Source organism: Pogoniulus pusillus, chromosome 27 (genome assembly GCF_015220805.1).
Source record: "Pogoniulus pusillus isolate bPogPus1 chromosome 27, bPogPus1.pri, whole genome shotgun sequence".
Classification (NCBI taxonomy): Eukaryota; Metazoa; Chordata; class Aves; order Piciformes; family Lybiidae; genus Pogoniulus; species Pogoniulus pusillus.
This window is the reverse complement of record NC_087290.1, coordinates 306,196-326,036: the sequence shown is the minus strand read 5'-3', so window position 1 is coordinate 326,036 and position 19,841 is coordinate 306,196. Positions and strand designations below refer to the sequence as shown.

Below are 19,841 nucleotides of genomic sequence, written 5' to 3'. Positions count from 1 at the left end.
TTGAGCACAGCTCCTTTTAGGGCTGAAGAATGCCCTCAGGCACTTGGTGCAGCTCTGTGGGCTCCCAAATGTCCCCCAAATCAGCTGGAAATGATGCCAGCAGTGGGCACTGGCAGCACAGAAGACCAAGGGCAGCCTGGGCCCTGTGATAAGCAGCATAGGGAGAGATGAAGAGAGGGGATCCTGTCCCTCTGCTCTGGGGAGCCCTCACCTGCAGGGCTGCTTGCAGGTCTGGAGCCCCCAACACAAGAGGGACATGGATCTGCTGGAGGGGGTGCAGAGGAGGCCACAAAGATGAGCAGAGGCTGGAGAACCTCTGCTGTGGGCACAGGCTGGGGGAGCTGGGGCTGTTCAGCCTGGAGGAGAGAAGGCTCCAGAGAGACCTTAGAGCTGCATTTCAGTATCTGAAGGGGACCCACAGGCAGGCTGGGCAGGGACTGTTCCCAGGGGCCTGCAGTGACAGGCTGAGGGCAATGGTTTGGAACTGGAGCAGGGCAGAGTTAGGTTGGACACCAGGAGGAAGTTCTGCACAGTGAGGGTGGGGAGACAGTGGCACAGGCTGCCCAGGGAGGTGGTGGAGGCCTCATCCCTGGAGACATCCATTGGTTGGGTCCTGAGCAAACTGAGCTAGCTGGAGACGTCCCTGCTGCCTGCAGGGGCAGTTAGCCAAGATGACCTTGGAGGGTCCCTTCCAACTCAATGCATTCTGTGACTCTGATTCTGTTTTCCCCTGAAACCTGCTGTGCAGTTTTGAACTTGTTGCCTTCAAATTGGCGGAGGGGAGATTAAGACTGGAGGTGAGGAAAAAATTCTTGAGAATGAGGGTGGTGAGACACTGGCACAGGTTGCCCAGGGAGGCTGTAAATGCCCTTTCCTGGAGGTGTCCTAGGCCAGGCTGGATGAGGCCTTGAGCAGCCTGTGCTGGTGGGAGGTGTCCCTGCCCCTGGCAGGGGGCTGGGACTGGCTGAGCATTGAGGTCCCTTCCAGCCCAAACCATTCTGTGATTAAAAAGAAAAAAGGAAAGAAAAAAAGGAAGAAGAAAGCAGCAAAAGCTTCCAAAGTTATCCAGCAAAATTGTTTTTATTTCTATAATTTCCTAAGTATAAAACAAATCAGCCCAATCTGGGGTGAGCAGCGTGGATGGCACAGGTGTGGCCAGGAGCAGCCTTGCTGTGCTCTCCTGGCCCACCTGCCTGATGGAGTTGGACAGGGACATGCTGCAGGCAGCAGTAATTTAGTGGAAAAATATCTCTCATGTACTAAAATAGGAAAGCTCATTTCTTGAATTCTACCCCTCAGTGACCCCCTCCCACCCCCATGGCAAGGCCTGACCTCCTGATACAAAGCTCAAACTCCTGCATCTCCAGCTTTGGCTCTCCAGGTACCACACAGTAAAAATTCAGCCTGGTCCCAGGTTGGACCCACCCAAGGCACCCACTGGCAGCTTGGTGCCACCCTCTTGGTCCCCAGCAGCCAGATCAAGCCAGCTCAGACACCAGCTGGTGCACCCCATTGTTCCAGGCACTCACAGATGTAGGTGCACTTAATGCCCCACTCATCTCAAAAGCTGATGGCACCGAGAATGGACCCTCTGTGCTCCCTTCCTCAAACCCTAACCCAAACTGTGCAATGCAAGCTCTGAACCCCTTCTCCTTCATCCCCAAAACTCAAGCCATGGGCTGCCTCTCCTTTGGCCAGAACCTGCCACTGCAGAAGTGAGGGAAAAAAATCCCAGGAGGGGCTGAACAGAGCCATTCACATCTCTGGCACCACTGCTCGAAGGCGATGCTCGTGCCAGCTACGGACCAGAAATGATGGCAAGATTTTAGACCAACTCTACCACCTCCTGTGTGACTTCCAGGAGCAGGATGGTGCTGAGCTCACTGAATCTCGGGAACACCTCCCACTGACCAGGCCAGCCTGAGCCTGAGCTCCTGCACAGCAGCTCTTGGATGCCTCCTGACTTCTCCAGCTCCTGTGCTACCACCTGGCCTTGTCTGAGCAGAGCATCACAAACTCATGCAGAATTCCAGAATCTCAGCATGTTGGGATTAGAGAGTACCTTTGAGGATCATCCAATCCAACCCCCTGCTAAAGCAGGGGCACCCACAGCAGCTTGCCCAGGATCAAAACAGCAGGTGGCTTCAGAGTATCTAAAGACACCTGTGAGGTGCCGAAGTCTCAAACACACAAACCACAAAGCTCATCCAGACTCTGAGCTGTATGGTGGCCACACAGCAGAGACAGAAAGTCAGATGCAGAAATTCTTTGCTCTGAGAGCATCTTTTTCCTTTCCCAATGTGCCTTCCAACAGGATCACACAGCACAGGGAGACCTCACCCAGCAACTGGCCACAACACCAGGACATCCCAAAACAGCACAAAAGACTTTCCATAGCCACTGCCCAAAGCTGCCCCCCGGGTGCTTGCTCCAAGGCCATGGGAGCCTTGCCTCCCAACCTTGGCAGCAGCCCAGCACAGTGCCTGGCCCCTGAGAAAGGACATCAAATGCCTGTGGACAGGCTCTGCTGCCACGCACTATGTTGTCCCCACGCACTATGCCCTCTACACACAATGTCCTCCCCCTCCACCCTGCAGCTTGTCCCTGCTTGCCTGCAAGCAGAGGGTCTGCTGAAGGCCTTTTTGGAAAGATCTGAACTTCATTTCAACCCTCTGAACACACCAGGCACATCACCAAAATAAAGCTGGAAAGGAAATGACCCCTAACACGTGTTGTCCATAACCCAAGGATCTCAGAAGCTTCACCCTGAGCTGCTTTTCCAGTAAGCTCCTGGGCCAGAACAGCAACCCAGTGTCCACCTCCTTCAGACTGCAGGGTTGGATGCTTTGTGAGGCACCAGACCCAATCCCAAAGTAATGGTCTCGGTGCTGGGATCTCCAGGCCCACACCAGGACATGCTCCAGCCTGTAAAAGCCCCACGCTGCTGCTGGTGGCACAGGTGCAGTGGCATTGTCCTGACTCTTCTCCCAAGCATGAAGGAAAAACAACTAAACCTGCAGATATTTGCCTGCTTCAGTGAACTGTTTGAACTCTTAGCCTCAGACATCACAGACCAGGAAGAGAAACCTGCATTGCAAGAGATCAAAGGACAAGGAGCAAGAGAGGGATGTAGGCTCAGAAGGTGTGTCCCTCCTAGCCAGGTGGGCCATGTTCCAACGTTTCCTCCTGCTGCAGGCAGCACTAGTGCAAGTTCCCTGTGCTCTCTTGTAGGTGCATCTCAAGCCACACCACACACAGACAAATGCAATTTGCTGTGGCTGGAAGGAACAAGCCTGTGCTGGGGACACGATGACCTGGGTGTTGGTAGCCCACTGCTCACACAGGCTGATAGAACAGCAGTGTGGCATCTCTCCTGCCAGCAGCTTGGCATCTCTAGCAACAATGATAATGAGAAGGTTGCTGGTCCTTGGGTGAGGAATCACAGAACCAGAGAATGGATCAGGTTGGAAGTGACCTCAGAGATATCTCCTCCAATCCCGTGCCATGCCTAGGGGGCAACTAGACTCAGCTGTTCAAGACCTCATCCAACCCAGCTTTGAACACCCCCAGGCAGGAGGCAGCTACAGCCTCCCTGGGCAGCCTGTGCCAGAGTTTCACCACCCTCATACTGAAGAACTTCTTCCTCAGCTCCAGTTTAGTCCTGCTCTGTCTCAGCCTCAAACTGTTCCCCTTGTCCTGTCTCCAGACACCCTAATGGGAAGTCCCTCTGCACCTGAAAGCTCTGCTGCAGCCTATGAACAGAGTTGAGAAGCTCTCTCGTGGTCCAGCTTCCTCCAAAGAGGTTTTTGGCCCCAGGGAAACATGGCAGCAATCTTCCCTGCGGTCCCCCAGCTGCTGGTGCTGGATGAAAAGCTCTTGTGCTGCACAGAGAGCTGGAGATGCTCTGTACTACACTTAGGTGAAATCCGCCCCTTGGGGAAGGGCAACTCCCACATCTACAGCATTAGGGAAGTCTTCCTTCAAAGGCTGAAGAAGTACCTGGGTCATACCTTGGTCCTCTGCACCAGGGTGAGTCTCATCCGTGGCAGAAATCTTTGCAGAGGAACTGGTTGCCCCAAGGGATCAATGAAATCCAGGAGCACACTTGAAAAACAAAATATCTGCAGGAACAAGTGTCCCAATATTAAAAACCCCAAAAGAATCAGCAACCATCTTCTAAGCACAGAGTATCTAGAAAGGCCTTTTGGAAAGAGCTCCATAGGAAAATTCCTTGAATAACTAATTAGATATTAAATACAGCAACAACTTCTCATGCAGGCTTTGTCTCTACAGGTACATCAGCTCAGTAGTATAACGACTCTGTACATTCCCATTGCTCTGGGGGCTCTGCTCTTCTTCAGTGCTGGTGATGGAGAAAAGCAAGGTGGGTGGGGATGTTTTTTGGCACCTGTGGTACAGAGGAAGAGTAGCTCTGGCCCAGGAGAAGCAAAAGCATTGGAAGCTTTGAAGAGGTAAAGAAGTAGAAGGCAAAACCTACCAGAAAAGGAGGAAAGTGCTCAACCCCCTGGCTCCAGTGGCTGGAATTGAGGAGAAAGGAAGGACATCAAGTCTGGCTAAGTCAGTGTCACCAGGATGGATCAAAGGCAGACGTGAGGGAAGCAGGAGTGAGGATCTGGAGAGCTGCAGAAGACATCACCCACTATCAGCTTCTCAATGAAGAAAGATCAAGGGTTTTGGTCCCAAAATCCAGCCCTGATCAACAGATTCACTGCAGCCTGGGTCAACTCTGCTGTGGAAAAAGCCCCAAGAGGTTTGGTGCCATACAAAAAGGGAGGCCATGGCAAGCACTGCTGAGGGAGGGGAGAGCCCCTGGCACCAGCACACATTCACTGCCATCTCAAAGGCAGTGTCCTGGTGTCAAGGATGTTCTGTGCAAGACAGCAGTGTCCTCTAAAGCCAAAGACACCAACTCATCAACATGCTCCTAAGGACTTACTTAAGGTCTACCCTTGGTAGCTAAAGATCAACTGAGGGATGAGAGTGTGCCTAAGAGGGAGCAGGAGCCATGAGGAATGGTCATCGCCATGCTCTGCTTTAAATGGTTGCCCCAGCAAGAGGGCTACTGCTTAAATAGTGCAGAAGGGATCCAAGAAGACATCAGACAGTGGAGAACAGACAAGACTAAGTTGTGTTTTGGTGTTGGAGGAGCCTGAGCAGGCTTTCCGCAGCATAGGGATCAAAGAGGACAGTGTGATAAATAGGGAGACCTTCATCTTCCACCACTCACCCAACCTCAATCTACAAACACATCTGCAAGACCCATCTCACCAGTGGTCACACTGGGCAGGGATTTGCAGGTGCCACAGCCCACAGACACTGTGGCCACCCATGCAGAGTGTAGTAGCCACAGCAATGTGCCCAGGGATATTGGTGAGGGTCAGCAACCCCAAGCCAAAACCCCTTCACCTCGCTCTCCTGCCCTCACCCACCACCGAGTCCTGCCCAGCCTGAGAAGCTCCATCCCACCCTGCTGTGGCACGCAGCCTCCTGCCTGTACTCAGGGTATCACCCAAAATCCCAACTCTTTGCCATGCTCTCCCACGAGGATGCCTTGCCAGAGCTCACCCAGTCAGGGTAAAAACTGGGCAGAGGGCCTGGAATTTGTCAGGAAGAAATCCCCAGGGAATGGCATGGCGAGGAGCCACCCCTGGAGCCTCTGCCAGCTCTCCAGCCATTGCATTGCTCATGTACAGGAAGAAAAAAGCTACAAAACAAAACAAAATGTGGGTCGTCCTTGAGGACGAGGTGCCCGTTGGTCTGCTGGTGGGACACATGCATGTCCTGCGGCCGCTGCACGGGCAGCATGCAAGGCTCTGGTCCAGGGCGCGAGGCAGGCAGCCTGGCGGCAGCAGCAGCACTGCCACACCCTTCACTTCTTGTCCTCTTCTCCTGAAACACAGGAAAGAAAGAGAAGAACAACAGTGGTGAGGAGTCAGAAGCAAAGCAGTTTCCTGGGCTTGTTATCAAGAGATCCTGAGTTGATCCTTGAAGAGATCTCATCTGCACAGAGCTGGCCAGGCTGGAGCCACAGCCACTCAGACTGCACGAGGAAGACGCTGGTACTTGGGCAAGGAATCATAGAACCATAGAATGTCTCGGGCTGGAAAGGACCTCAGAGATCATCTCCTCCAACCTCCTTGCCATGGGCAGGGAACAACCCTCAACTACACTTCACAGAACCACAGGACGTTAGGGGTTGGAAGGGACCTCTGGAGAGCTTCTGGTCCAACCCCTGCCAGAGCAGCACCAGAGAATCCAGAGCAGGTCACACAAGAACACATCCAGACAGGGCTGGAAAGGCTCCAGAGAAGGAGACTCCACAACCTCTCTGGGCAGCCTGTGCCAGGGTTCTGGGACTCTTACAGTCAAAGAGTTCTTTATCTTGAGGTGGAACTTCCTGTGCTGCAGTTTCCATCCCTTGCCCGTGTCGTATCCCAGGTGAGCAGAGGCTGTCCCTGTCCCTCCCTTCCTGACCCCCAGCCCTCAGGTATTTCATAGAATCATAGAATGGTCTGGGTTGGAAGGAACCTCCAAAGGTCCAACCCCCAACTTACCAACATTGCTCAGATCCTGCTCAGCCTTCTCTCCAGACCAAACAGCCCCAGGGTTCCCATTAGGCAGTGCTGCAGTCCCTTCAGCATCCTTATAGCCCTCCCTTGGACTCTCTCCAGCAGATCCCTGTCCCTCTTGAACTGGGGAGCCCATAGCTGGATTCCAGGAGGAGCCTCACCAGGGCAGAGCAGAGGGGAGGAAAACCTCCCTGGATCTGCTGGACACACTCTTCTTGCTGCGCCCCAGAACTCCATTGGCCTCCTTGCCCACCAGGGCTCATTGCTGCCCATGCAGAACTTACTGCCCAGCTGCACTCCCAGGTCCCTCTCCACAGGGCTGCTCTCCAGCAGGTCACCTCCCAGCCTGTGCTGCTGGCCAAGGGGTGAGAAGCACTTTGAGCAAGGTGGTGCTGTGGGACAACATCCAGTTCCAACTCAGGTTGTTCACCTGCTTCCCTGGTAAAGGACAATATCTCTTCTGCCCCTCTCCCTGCTGTCACTGCCAGGGTAAGGTTACCCCAAAAATAAATGCACTCTGTGCTCCTGGGCTGGGGTCAGCCCTGCAGCAGGCTCAGCACTGCTCGGCAGCCATGGGCCAGCAGCTGCTACCTGGAGAAGCTGCAGCTTCCACTCAGCACCAAGGCAGTGCCCACAGCAACCTCTGCCAGAGATCAAAGCAAGGACGACAAGCTGGCAGCCCTTGGCTTGGACAGGGGCACTCTGTGCTGGGTTAAGAAGTGGCTGGAGGGCAGGGCCCAGAGAGTGGTGGTGAACGGTGCCACATCCAGCTGGCAGCTGTCACCAGTGGTGTGCCCCAGGGATCAGTGCTGGGCCCAGTCCTGTTTAATGCCTTCACTGATGATCTGGAGCAGGGGATTGAGTCCAGCATCAGTAAGTTTACAGATGACACCAAGTTGGCAGCAAGTGTGGATCTGTTAGAGGGCAGGAAGGCTCTGCAGAGAGACCTGGACAGGCTGCACAGATATAGGCACAGTCCAAGGGCATGAGATTGAACAAGGCCAAGTGTTCTGCAATTTGGCCACAACAACCCCAAGCAGTGCTACAGGCTGGGGCCAGAGTGGCTGAGAGAAGCCAGGCAGAGAGGGAGCTGGGAGTGCTGGTACAGAGGAGCTGAAGATGAGGCAGCAGTGTGCCCAGGTGGGCAGCAGAGCCAATGGCATCCTGGGCTGGCTCAGGAGCAGTGTGGGCAGCAGGACAAGGGAGGTTCTTCTGCCCCTGCGCTCACCACTGCTCAGGCCACACCTTGAGTGCTGTGTCCAGTTCTGGGCCTCTCAGTTTAAGAAAGATGTTGAGGTGCTGAAGGTGTCCAGAGAAGGGCAGCAAGGCTGGGGAGGGTCCTGGAGCACAGCCCTGTGAGGAGAGGCTGAGGGAGCTGGGGGTGTGCAGCCTGCAGCAGAGGAGGCTCAGGGCAGAGCTCATTGCTGTCTGCAGCTGCCTGCAGGGAGGCTGTAGCCAGGTGGGGTTGGGCTCTTCTGTCAGTCAAGCAGTGACAGAACAAGGGGACACAGCCTCAAGCTCTGCCAGGTCAGGTTCAGGCTGGATGTTAGAACGTTAGAAGAAGAGTGATTGGCATTTGGATGGGCTGGGAGGTGGTCAAGTCACCATCCCTAGAGATGTTTAGAAGGAGCCTGGATGAGGCACTTGGTGCCAAGGTTTAGTTAATGAGAAGGGTTAGGTGATAGGTTGGACTCGATCCCAGAGGTCTTTTCCAACCTGGTTAATTCTGTGGTCCTGTGATACCTTCCCTGTGGAGCGCTGCCGAAACACATGCTGTGATTTACAGCATGGGGCCCAGGAGCACCCAGGAAACACTGCCCCCATCTCACAAAAGCTTATTCTCTTCCATGTGTGCCACAGGGTAGATTCTACAAGGTGCTGGCCAAGGGCAACCTCATCATAGAATGGTTTTGGTTGGAAGAGTCCTTTAAGCTCATCCAGTCCAACCGTGAACCCAGCACTGCCAGGGCACCACTGAACCATGGCCCTCAGCACCACATCTCCATGGCTTTGAAACCCCTCCAGGGGACTCCACCACTGTGGGAGAATTTTCTTGCTAGGAGGACATGAGAACCCATGCTGCCAAGTGTCCTTGAGTCCATCTTGGGTTCAGAATACCAGGCGCTGGGTGCCCCCCACGCGCAGCTGCAGGAGGCTGAGCCCGCCAGATGCAGGGGTGGGCACTACAGCTTGTTTTGATACAGAATGACCTATATGACCTTACACCTAGTACCAACCTCAACCTAAGCTAGTTGTGCAGGCCTCTTCCAAGTAGCACATAAGCTGCTGCATTGCTGAGCTTGCAGCTAGCTCAGGCTGCGAGGGCTCCTCAGTACCCCGATCCCACCTGCGCTGGCTTCCCGCGGCTGCACACCACTGCCTGGGCCAGGCCTTCACAACTCTTGGGGAAGAAATTGCCTCTGGGGCAGCTTGAGGCCATTTCCTTTTGTCCTGTTGCTTGTTCATTGGGAGAAGAGACCAACTTACACCTGGTTTTGACCTCCTTGCAGGGAACTGTAGCTGAGCTCTGCCCTCAGCCTTCTCTTCTCTAGACTAGCCACCCCCAGCTCCCTCAGCTGCTCCTCTTTGGTGAAGATGTTCAGCAGAACTGGCACCAGTGCTGAGCCCTGGGGAACACCACAGGTGCCTGACTACCACCTGGAGCTAGCACCATTCCCTCCACTCTGAGCTGTGCCAGCAGCCAGTTTTTTACCCAGCAGAACACTCATCTAGCCAAGCAGTGGTGGCCTCCAGTTTACAAGGTGTCCAGGTCTCATCTGCAGCAGAGACATCAGCAAGGATAGGGAGCGGTGAGAAAGGAGGATTGAGGGGAAAAAAGGAGGCTTAGGGACCAGTGTTTGATTTTGTTTTGTAAGAGAAGGGATCCAGTTCCCAGAGATGAAAAAGGAGCCATCCAGAGGCAAAGGGCTAGGAGAAAGAGTCCCTTTTTCACAGTCAAAAGTGGATGAACACTCGGGTAGAAACACCACATGAGCAGGGGAGTTGAGTGGGGTGGCTGTGAAGCCACTGTGAACCCCAAGTGAGCAGACCATGCTCAGGGTGCAGACCATGCTCAGGGAGCAGACCACAGTCACAGAGCAAACCATGCCCACGAGCAGACCATGCTCAGGGTGCAGACCATGCCCAGGGAACAGACCATGCTCAGGCACCAGGCCACAGGCACAAAGCAGACCACGCTCAGGGTGCAGACCATGCTCACCATCCAGATGGTTTCGGGAAAGGTACTTGAGTCCTTCATCCAGCAGGATAACAGGCAGGGAGATCTTCATCACAACCACCCACTGTGGCCAGCTCAGAGGTGTTACCTGGAAGATGAGCTACAGGGTGGAAGGGATTGGACATGTCAGTAGGGAAGGAGATGGGAGGGTTGCTTGTGGATCAGGCTGTTGCATGGCACAGTCTGAGAAAGGCTCACATCCCAGGTACAAGGAGGCAGGATTCAGGTAGTCTAAAGCACAGGATCTCTTCAGGCTCTGTCATGACTCCAAGGTGGCTCTTGGCCAAGATGAGTAAAAAACAACATCCTCCATCACTCCCAAAGATGAGAAAAGTGAGAGCCAGGGCTACATGGGCTTACAGGTGCTTAGCAGGGGACAAAGGATACTGCAGCTGCAACCTCCTGGGCACAGCGAACTGCTTTATCTTAATTATGCTTAGGCATCACCAGCCTTGGACTGTAAAGGGAGGTGATGCCTCCAAAAGGAGCTGAGACATCCATACCCCTTTGTGGTACCTATAATCAGAAGTCCTGACTTCAGTAAATCTAAGAACTGCAGAATGGAAGGGATTGGAAAGGACCACTGGAGATCATCTAGTCCAACTCCCCTGCCAGAGCAGGTTCACCCAGAGCAGGTTGCACAGGATAAAGTCCAGGCAGCTTCTGAATGTCTCCAGAGATGGAGACTCCATCACCTCTCTAGGTAGCCTGTTTCAGTGGTCTCCAACCCTCAAAGTAAAGAAGTTTCTCCTCATGTTTAGAAGGAACTTCTGAACAAGTCTGTGACCATTACCTCTTGTCCTGTCACTAGGCACCACTGAAAAACACCTGGTACTGTCCTCCTGACACCAACCCTTGAAGAATTCAGAAGAATTGAGTTGTTTCCCCCTCAATCTTCTCTCTCCAAGCTAAAAAGCTCCAGGTCCCTCAGCCTTTTTGAAGGCTCACTGGGCAAGGCTCTCTCCTGGTCCTTACACTGGTCTCAGTACCTGGACCTGAAGGCACATGCTGGGGACAACCACCTCAGATGCTTCCAGATCCAAAGACTGCTCCAGGGATATCCACACCCACAGGAGGAGTCCCCTGGGCTGCGTGCAGAGGTGGCAGAGGGTACTCACAGGCATGGGCTTGACGTAGAGGATGAGGAAGTGCAGAGCCATGGACATGATGATGGCCCCCAGCAGCCAGACGTTGAGCCAGGGTGGCATCCGCAGCAGTGACTGGTTCTCAGAGACACTGCACAAGTGAGGGCACAGCGTCAGCCCCAGCGGGCTCCTGCTTCTCACACCTGCCCGTGGTGGGGCTCAGCTCTCCAAGCTGTACCCCATAGCCCTTCCCCTCCAGACTGTCTGGGTTCAGGCTTGGCCATGATGTGGATCTGGACACATCTCAGTGCCAGCAGCCATGCCTGGATTAGGACCGGTGATTCACAGAGCCAGACCTGCAGCAGGTGCAGGTCCAGCCCTTCCTCCACCACTGTCCACAGCAGCACCCTGGCCTGCAGGAGCATGTTCCCAGCAAACCCACAGTCCTCTGTGAAGATGCTCCAGATGGTTCTACTGAGTCAAAGCAAAGTTCTCAGCCCACCAGGAGATGTTCCAAGAGGCCCCACACAAACTGAGTCCTGCAGAAAGCCTAGAGAGCAGCCCTGCCGCCAGCTCACCTGTTGAGAGCATTGCACATTTCGATCGTCACCAGCACGGACAGGGCCATGGTGGTGGGGTACCGGGACTCGAAGATCTCACAGTTGATGCCTTCAAAGATGGGGTTGTCCTCAGTGCACCTCATGAAGTTACTCTGTTGGCACAGGAAAGCGCTGGCAAATGCCCGGCAGAGCAGCGGGGCAGGAGAGAGGAGGAAGGGTCGACTGGGTGGGGGCCACCAAATGGGTTGGGTTGGAAGGGACTTTAAAGATTAGACAGTTCCAAGCCCCAGACAACGGCCAGGACACCTTCTACTAGACCAGGTAGCTCAAGTCTTTGTCCAGCCTGGCTTTGACCAATCTGGTCTAGTGGTAGGTGGCCACATGGTGGACCTTGATTATTAGGGGTGCTGTAAGACACCTCACAGCACAGAGCACCTGGTGAAACTGCCCAAGGTGACACAGCTTCTGCTGGGGCTGGGGCTTTGGATGGCGGCCTGGAGATTGTGCTGTGCAGGTGGTGAGGTGTCTCCATCAAAAATTCATCTTCCACTGCATGTGACATTGGGATGCGAGGGCACCTGCTAACCTCCAACCTTGTTCAAACCTACAGTGGTGTGACATTGGACCCCCCCGCATTGAGGCATCAGGCTCAGAAGCTAGAAGCTACTCTCAGCATCTTTGGATTGATCCCAAGCACAGCTCCAGGCTGGGTGGCAAATGGCTGAGAGCAGCTCTGAGGAACAGGACCTGGGGGTCTGGGGTGATGAAAAGCTCAACATGAGCCTGCAGTGTGAGAGCAGCCCAGACAGCAACCCTGTGCTGGGCTGCAGCAAGAGCAGTGTGGGCAGCAGGGCAAGGGAGGGGATTCTGCCCCTTGGCTCTGCTCTCCTCAGACCCCACCCAGAGTCCTGTGTGCAGTTCTGGAGCCCCCAGCACAAGAAGGACATGGAACTGTTGGAGCCAGTGCAGAGGAGGCCACCAAGATGCTGAGAGGGCTGCAGCAGCTCTGCTCTGAGGACAGGCTGAGAGAGTTGGGGCTCTGCAGCCTGGAGAAGAGAAGGCTTCCAGGAGACCTTGGAGTGGCCTTGCAGTATCTGAAGTGGGCTACAGGATAGCTGGGGAGTGACTATTTAACAAGGTCTTGTAATGACAGGATGAGGAGGAATGGGTTTGAACTGGCAGAGGGGAGACTGAAACTGGATGTTGGGAAAGCATTCTTTGCAGTGAGGGTGGTGAGACACTGGCACAGGTTGCCCATGGAGGTTGTGGCTGCTCTGTCCCTGGAGCTGTTCAAAGCCAGGTTGGATGAGGCCTTGAGTGACCTGCTTTAGTGGGAGGTGTCCCTGCCTATGGCGGGGGGTAGGAACTGAGCTTTGAGGTCCCTTCCAACCTGAGCCATTCTATGATTCTATGAAGCTGGTTACTTGCAGAAGCAAGGCTAGAAACAGGAGCCTGAGGGAGAGCCCCGTGAGAGACCAACAGCTAAAGGTCTTCTCCGCCAGGAATTTGGAAATGCTTCAGCAACTACAGTAGAAAGGTAAAGGGAAGACCTCAATGCCTGAATCCATGCCTGAGTCCATGCCCTCACCCACCAGCTCAAGGCACTGGCCCCTTCCCCTCCCAACTCACCAGCTGATGGAAGGAGACTTGCGGTCCATCGGCATCATACAAGAACCACCAGGTCGCTGCGCCCACTGTGGCCAGGCCCACGTACACTGCAGCCGAGAGAGAAACCCTTACCCCAGCACTCAGCCAGGGCCTTCTGCCCCATGGCACCCCCTGCCCATCCTCCTCCACTGCCCACCAGTGCCCACGGGGGCTCACCTCCGATGGCCAGGTAGCGGAAGAAGAGCCAGCCACTGATGAGGGGCTCCTTGGGGCTGCGGGGCAGCTTGTCCATAATGTCCAGGTCAGGGGGGTTGAAGCCCAGAGCGGTGGCTGGCAGCCCATCTGTCACCAGGTTCACCCACAGCAGCTGCACGGGGATGAGGGCCTCAGGCAAGCCCAGGATGGCTGTCAGGAAGATGCTGTGGAGAAAAAAGCCCAGAGATGTTGAACACAGAGGAGCTCTGAGGTGGCCAGAGGAAGTCTGTGCCATGCAAGAGCAGAGCAAGCAGGGGCTCCAGATCCCCACACCCAGCTGAATGTCTGCCCAAAGTCCTGCACGTGAACCCCCAGACTCTGAGTCAGGAATCCAAAGTCCAGGGCAGAATTTTGCAGCTAAAATTTGTTTCTGCTGCTCTTCACATTTGTGTGCAGCCAAAACCCAACAGTTGATGTCCCCATGGCCACACAGGCTCCTGATGCCAGCACAAAGATGCCTGCCAAAACGCAAGGGAAGCCCAAGTGACCCAAGGCTGTGTCTGTGTCTGAGCAAGACACTGTGAGGGATGGGCAGAGACTGGCCAAGAGCTGACACAAAGTGTGTCAGTGTGACCTGGGGACAACAGCTTGAGCACAGACCTCTGCACTGCTTGAGACACTGGCATGGACTGGCATTTGGGCCCTCACTCCAAGAAGGTCATCTAAGGGCTGGAGCATACCCAGAGAAGGGAAATGAAGCTGGGGAAGGGGCTGGGGAGGAGCAGCTGAGGGAGATGAGTGTGTTAAACCTGGAGAAGAGCAGGCTGAGGGCAGAGCTCATTGCTCTCTACAGCTCCCTGAGAGGAGGCTGGAGCCAGGTGGGGGTTGGACTCTGCTCCCTAGGAGCAAGCAACAGGACAACAAGATATGACCTCAAGCTGTGCGAGGGGAGGTTCAGGCTGGACATGAGGAACAATTTCAAGGCCTGGCCTGGAGGAGGGGTTTCAAAGCTGTGTCGATGTGGTCCTGAGGGCCATGGTTCAGTGGTGCCCTGGCAGTGCTGGGTTTATGGTTGGATTGGATAAGCTTCAAGTGTCTTCCTACCACAATGATTCCACAATTCTAAGCAGACAGAGCATTCACCCAACAGCTCCTGGGGCTAGCATCACAACACTCCTGTCCTTGGGGAGTGAGGTGGGGCAGAGCTGCCGTCTTTGGTAACTGGGGTCATAGTTCTGGGCATTGCATGCTGGCAGGGGACACAAACAGGACCACAGGTCACCTGCCCCGGGGCATGCATCCCCACAGGATGGTGCCTATTGTGGTGGGCACTCACCAAACGACCTCCCCAACATTGGAGGAGATGAGGTAACGGATGAACTGCTTCATATTGTTGTAGATGGCCCTGCCCTCTTCCACGGCGGACACGATGGTGGAGAAGTTGTCGTCAGAGAGCACCATCTCAGCAGCTGACTTGGCCACAGCTGTGCCTGACCCCATGGCGATGCCGATCTCAGCTTTCTTCAGGGCTGGGGCATCATTGACGCCATCGCCTGTCTGCAGCAAGCGGCGGTCAGTGGGGTGCCAGGGCTGGCTGGAGAGGAGGGGCCAGGGTGCTGGCACTCACCATGGCAGTGATCTCGTGGAAGGACTGCAGGTACTCGACGATGCGTGACTTGTGCGCAGGCTCCACGCGGGCGAAGCAGCGGGCACGGCGGCAGGCCTGGCGCTGCGCCTCGGGGGGCAGCTCGTCGAACTCCCGGCCTGTGTAGGCCTTGCCTGCCACCTCCTCGCTCTCCGAGAAGATGCCAATCCTGCGGCAGATGGCCACCGCCGTGCCCTTGTCGTCGCCGGTGATCATGATGACGCGGATGCCAGCCTTGCGGCACAGCTCGATGGAGGAGGCGACCTCCTTGCGGGGAGGGTCCAGCATCCCCACGCAGCCCACGAAGGTCAGGTTGTTCTGGGGAGGGGACAGCCCCAGACCCACATTAACTTGTGGGCATGCAACTGCAGCCCTCCTACTGGGCACTGGAACAGGCTGCCCAGGGAGGGTTCAAGTCTCCATCCCTGGAGATGTTCCAGAAACCTGTGACCATGGTACCTGGGGATGAGGTTTAGTGGCCATGGTGGTGCTGGGTTGAAGATCAGACTGGATGATCCTAGAGGGCTTTCCCAACCCACACAACTTGATGACCCTATGGAGCTTTTCAGAGCAAACCTCCTGAAAGTGGCCTCCCTACAGCCCCAATGCAATGGGATTCTCCTATCCCTTCTCCTGCTTCCCAAGCCTTTCCCTCTCCTCCTCCCCATCCCTCTTGGTGGTCCCAGACTGGGTTGATGCCCAGTGGGACCAGGGTGGTAGACCTGAGCCATTGCACTGCCCCCAAGAAACCGGAGAAAACATATTGCTGGGGCAGCTGGAAGGAGGTGAAATGGTCCAAGGGCTGAAGCAGCTCTGCTATGAGCACAGGCTGAGGGAGCTGGGGGTGTGCAGCCTGGAGAAAGGAAGACTCCAGGGGGACCTTAGAGCTGCCTGCCAGTGCCTGAAAGGATCCTACAGGAAGGCTGCAGAGAGACTTCTCATGAGGGTGTCTAGAGACAGGATAAGGGAGATGGTTTGAAGCTGAGTCAGAGCAGGGTTAGACTGGAGCTGAGGAAGAAGTTCTTCAGTGTGAGGGTGGTGAGACTCTGGCACAGGCTGCCCAGGGAGGCTGTGGCTGCTCCTGCCTGGGGGTGTTCAATACCAGGTTGGATGAGGCCTTGAGCAACCTGGGCTGGTGGGAACTGTCCCTGCCCATGGCAGGGAGTTGGAGGAGATATCACTGAGGTCCCTTCCAATCTAAACCATTCCATTGTTCTATGATTGGAAGCACTGGGAACAAGGAAAAGAGCTCCTGGAGAGAGCTGCTGGAGAAGGCCCTGTGCTGTACCTCGTAGCGGATGAAGGCAGCAGAGTCGTGCAGCTGCATGGTGTCCCTGCGTGGGGGTGAGTCGTGGGTGGCCAGTGCCAGGCAGCGCAGTGTGTCGATGCCCATGCCCCAGTCCCGGATCCTGCCCAGGATCTTCTCCCGCACTGCTGCCGTCAGCGGGACCCTGGCGGTGCCCACACGCACGTGCGTGCAGCGCTCGATCACGCTCTCCGGAGCGCCCTGTGGAGGAGAATGGGACGGGCCTGGAGGATGAACACCTCTTGCCAGCACCCATGGAAGTGCCAGGGAGAGAGAAGGCATCAAGGTCGGGCAGAGGAGAAGGGAATCTCCCCAGCGCTCCAGCGCACACGGCCCAGTGTGGTGGCACAGTGCACTAGATGGCAGCCTGGCACCGAGCCTGCGGGGACTGTGCTTGGGAAGGACAAAGCCTTGTGAGAGCCCAGACAGCAGGAGGGACAAAGCCCTGGGAGAGCCCAGACAGCAGGAGGTTGCCTTTTTAGTACCAAACTTGTAATCTGTCTCCTGCTCTCTCTTAAAACATCTGTGCCTGAGCCACAGATGTGGTGGCTCCAGAGGGTCCTTACCTGGCCTGGAGGACAGCATTCACCCACCCAGAAGATGTCCCAGTGGGAACATCAATATCTAAGTCTTCCTAGAGGCGGCAGGGGGAAATTCCTGCTGCGTTTCTTTTGGGAAGCAAATGCCCTCTAACCCACTCTTATTTCTGGTTACAGTGGGAAGACGGACATCACCCTTTGGACATTCCTGGTGTCCAGAAGGTCCAAGCCTTTAATAAAGCCAAGTGCTCAAGTTTCGTGCAGGGGCAGCTCTCCCGTGGCCCCAGTACCACACACTCAGCAACTTTTCCTCCTTCTAAATTATCTTAATCCTCTTTTTTCCCTATCAGTACTGCACAGACCCAGCTCCTCCTGCTGGCTCCCGGACCACTAAAGGAGGAGACACCCTCCAAAGTATCACTCCCACTGCACTAAAGGCCAAGTCCTGCTGGGCTGAGCAGCAGCAGGAGGATCCTGCAGGGTTGTGAGGACTTTCTGCCCTACCTTGACGAACATCTTGCTGCCGGTGGCACTGTGGCTGGGTCTGGTGGGGGTGCAGTAGACAGACATGGACTTGCGGTCGCGGGAGAACTCCAGCGTGCACTCTTTCCTCATCAGCTGCTTGATCACCTGTGGGCACAGCGTGGGGCTCAGCTGGGGCATGGCAAGGGCTCAGCAGCCAGGGCACCCTGCCGTGGCTAACAGCCCTACCTAGCTGGCACAATGCTGATGATAACAGAATCATAGAGCACAGAGTGCAGCAGCTTGGAAGGGACTCCAAAGATCATCCAGTTCCAATCCCCCTGCAGTCAGCAGGGACACCTGCCACCAGCCCAAGCTGCTCAGGTTCCCATCAAGCCTGACCCTGAACAACTCCCTGGGCAACCTGTGCCAGTGTCTCCCCACCCTCACTGGAAAGAATTCCTTCTTCCTCTCAAGTCTCACTCTTCCCTCTCCCAGCTCAAAGCCATCGTTCCTCCTCCTGTCACTCCTAGCCCTTGTCAAAAGTCCCTCCCCAGCTCTCCTGGAGCCCCTTCAGACACTGAAATGCAGTTATGAGGTCTCCCTGGAGCCTTCTCTTCTCCAGTCTGAACCACCTCAACTCTCCCAGCCTGTCCCCATAGCAGAGGTTTGTGGCTTCCTCTGGACCAACTTCAGCAGGTCCATGTCCTGCTTGTATTGAGAGCTCCAGAGCTGGCCACAGTGCTCCAGGTGAGGTCTCAGCAGAACAGAGCATAGGGGCAGAATCACCTTTCAGTCTGCTGGTCACATTTCTTTTGATCCAGCCCAGGATTGGCCACCAGCATCCTGGCCTGGATCAGCAATGGTGCGGCCAGCAGGACCAGGGCAGGGATTGTGCCCCTGTACCCGGCACTGGTGAGGCCACACCTTGGGTCTTGGGTTCAGTTTTGTGCTGCTCACTCCAAGAAGGACATTGAGGGGATGGAGTAGGTCCAGGGAGGGGCAGCAAAGCTGGGGAGCAGTCTGGGAAATGGGGCTAGGGAGGAGCAGCTCAAGAAGCTGGAGGTGTTTAGTGTGGAGAAGAGGAGACTGAGGGCAGAGCTCACTGCTCTCTGCAGCTCCCTGAGAAAAGGCTGCAGCCAGCTGGGGGTTGGGCTCTGCTCCCTTGTAGCAAGTGATAAGATGAGAGGAAATGGTCTCAAGTTGCCTCAGAAGAAGTTTAGAAGAAACTTCTTCACTGAAAGAGTTTTCAAAGACTGTCACAGGCTACCCAGACAGGTGGTTGGATCCTCATTCTTGGAAGTGTTTAAAAGCCATGGAGACATGGTGCTAAGGGCCATGGTTTAGCCCCAGCCTTGGCAGTCTGGATGATCGGAAATGGCTTTTCCAACCAAAACAATTCCATGACTCTATGGAAACCCAGACTCCCACTGAAGGCTTCAAAGTGCTGCCAGCACCATCAAGCACCAGTGAAGAAACCCTGTCAGGAAACACCAAGGAAGGGTTTTTGTCCCACAACAGCAAGGAGAGAAGCTCCAGCAAGCAAGCCCAGGCTCACATCACAGGAGGTCAGTGATGGGCACATGAAGGAAGCTGCTGCTGGGCTTAGGCACAGCTGGGCAATTCCCTTATCAGGAGTTGGGGGAGTTCTCATGGTCTGCTTGGACACAGCTGGGCAAGAAATGCCAGGACAGAGTCCATCTCTTGGGCAAGCAAAGACATTGTGAGACCCAACAGTGCGATTCCAAAGCTGAGTAAATCCAGGAGCCCGGGACTGGGGGACGGCTGCCAGGGAATATTTTCTTGTCACAAATGGGCGTTTCCAAAGGGGCAGCCTCATCCAGGCAGACACAGCTCTGCAGAACAGGGCTGGGTTCATGCTGTGGAGCACAGCTGCTCTGTGCCAACTGCGCACCTCAAGGTGTGCTGCAGAGCTGCAGAACTCCACACCTCATCTGCTCACCACTGAGAGGGTCTGTCCTGGCCGAGCAGGGTCTGGCTGAGTTTGAGTCCAGCTATCATCCAGTCTGAAGCTCCACAGAACCACAAAATATCTTTGGTTGGAAGAGCTCTCCAAGCTCATCCAGTCCAACCTTCGACCCAGCACTGCAAGGTCGCCACTAAACCCTGTCCCTAAGCACCATAGAGAAGAATAGAATCATAGAATCAAGCAGGTTGGAAGAGACCTCCAAGATCATCCAGTCCAACCTTCGACCCAGCACTGCAAGGTCGCCACTAAACCCTGTCCCTAAGCACCATAGAGAAGAATAGAATCATAGAATCAAGCAGGTTGGAAGAGACCTCCAAGATCATCCAGTCCAACCGAGCACCCAGCCCTGGCCAACCAACCAGACCATGGCACTAAGTGCCCCAGCCACACTACGCTCAAACAGCCCCAGGGTGGGTGACTCCATCACTGCTCTGGGCAGAGCATTCCTATGCTTGGGAACCCTTTCAGTGAAGGAATATTTCCCAACATCCAGGCTCGGGTTAGTCCTCACAGTGCTGGCATCAGCCCACCAGGGCCACTGCTCTGTCTGCTCCCCAGACAGCCCAGCCTCCTGCAGGCCAGGGCACTGCATCCTTGTGGCTGATGAGATCATGCACGTGGTT

At 55.2% G+C, this 19,841-nt stretch overlaps 1 protein-coding gene across 3 annotated transcripts in view; it reads right to left on the bottom strand.

Moving 5' to 3' along the window:
• Nucleotides 1-1,061: 1,061 nt before the first annotated feature.
• The window catches only part of ATP2A3 (ATPase sarcoplasmic/endoplasmic reticulum Ca2+ transporting 3), a 72,393-nt gene continuing 53,613 nt past the window's right edge, over nt 1,062-19,841 (bottom strand). Inside the window, exons 12-21 of one of the 3 annotated variants that reach the window (XM_064165841.1) lie at nt 17,271-17,396; nt 16,210-16,428; nt 14,904-15,239; nt 14,613-14,833; nt 13,298-13,500; nt 13,103-13,188; nt 11,492-11,625; nt 10,947-11,064; nt 9,811-9,928; nt 5,809-5,910 (exon numbers count right to left, since the gene is read on the bottom strand). In XM_064165841.1, coding sequence (XP_064021911.1) covers nt 5,891-5,910; nt 9,811-9,928; nt 10,947-11,064; nt 11,492-11,625; nt 13,103-13,188; nt 13,298-13,500; nt 14,613-14,833; nt 14,904-15,239; nt 16,210-16,428; nt 17,271-17,396 — 1,581 coding nt within the window. In that variant the 3' untranslated portion in view covers nt 5,809-5,890. Of the gene's footprint in view, nt 5,911-9,810; nt 9,929-10,946; nt 11,065-11,491; nt 11,626-13,102; nt 13,189-13,297; nt 13,501-14,612; nt 14,834-14,903; nt 15,240-16,209; nt 16,429-17,270; nt 17,397-19,841 lie in introns of all 3 variants that reach the window. The other 2 variants (XM_064165843.1, XM_064165842.1) reach the window with 2 other exon arrangements.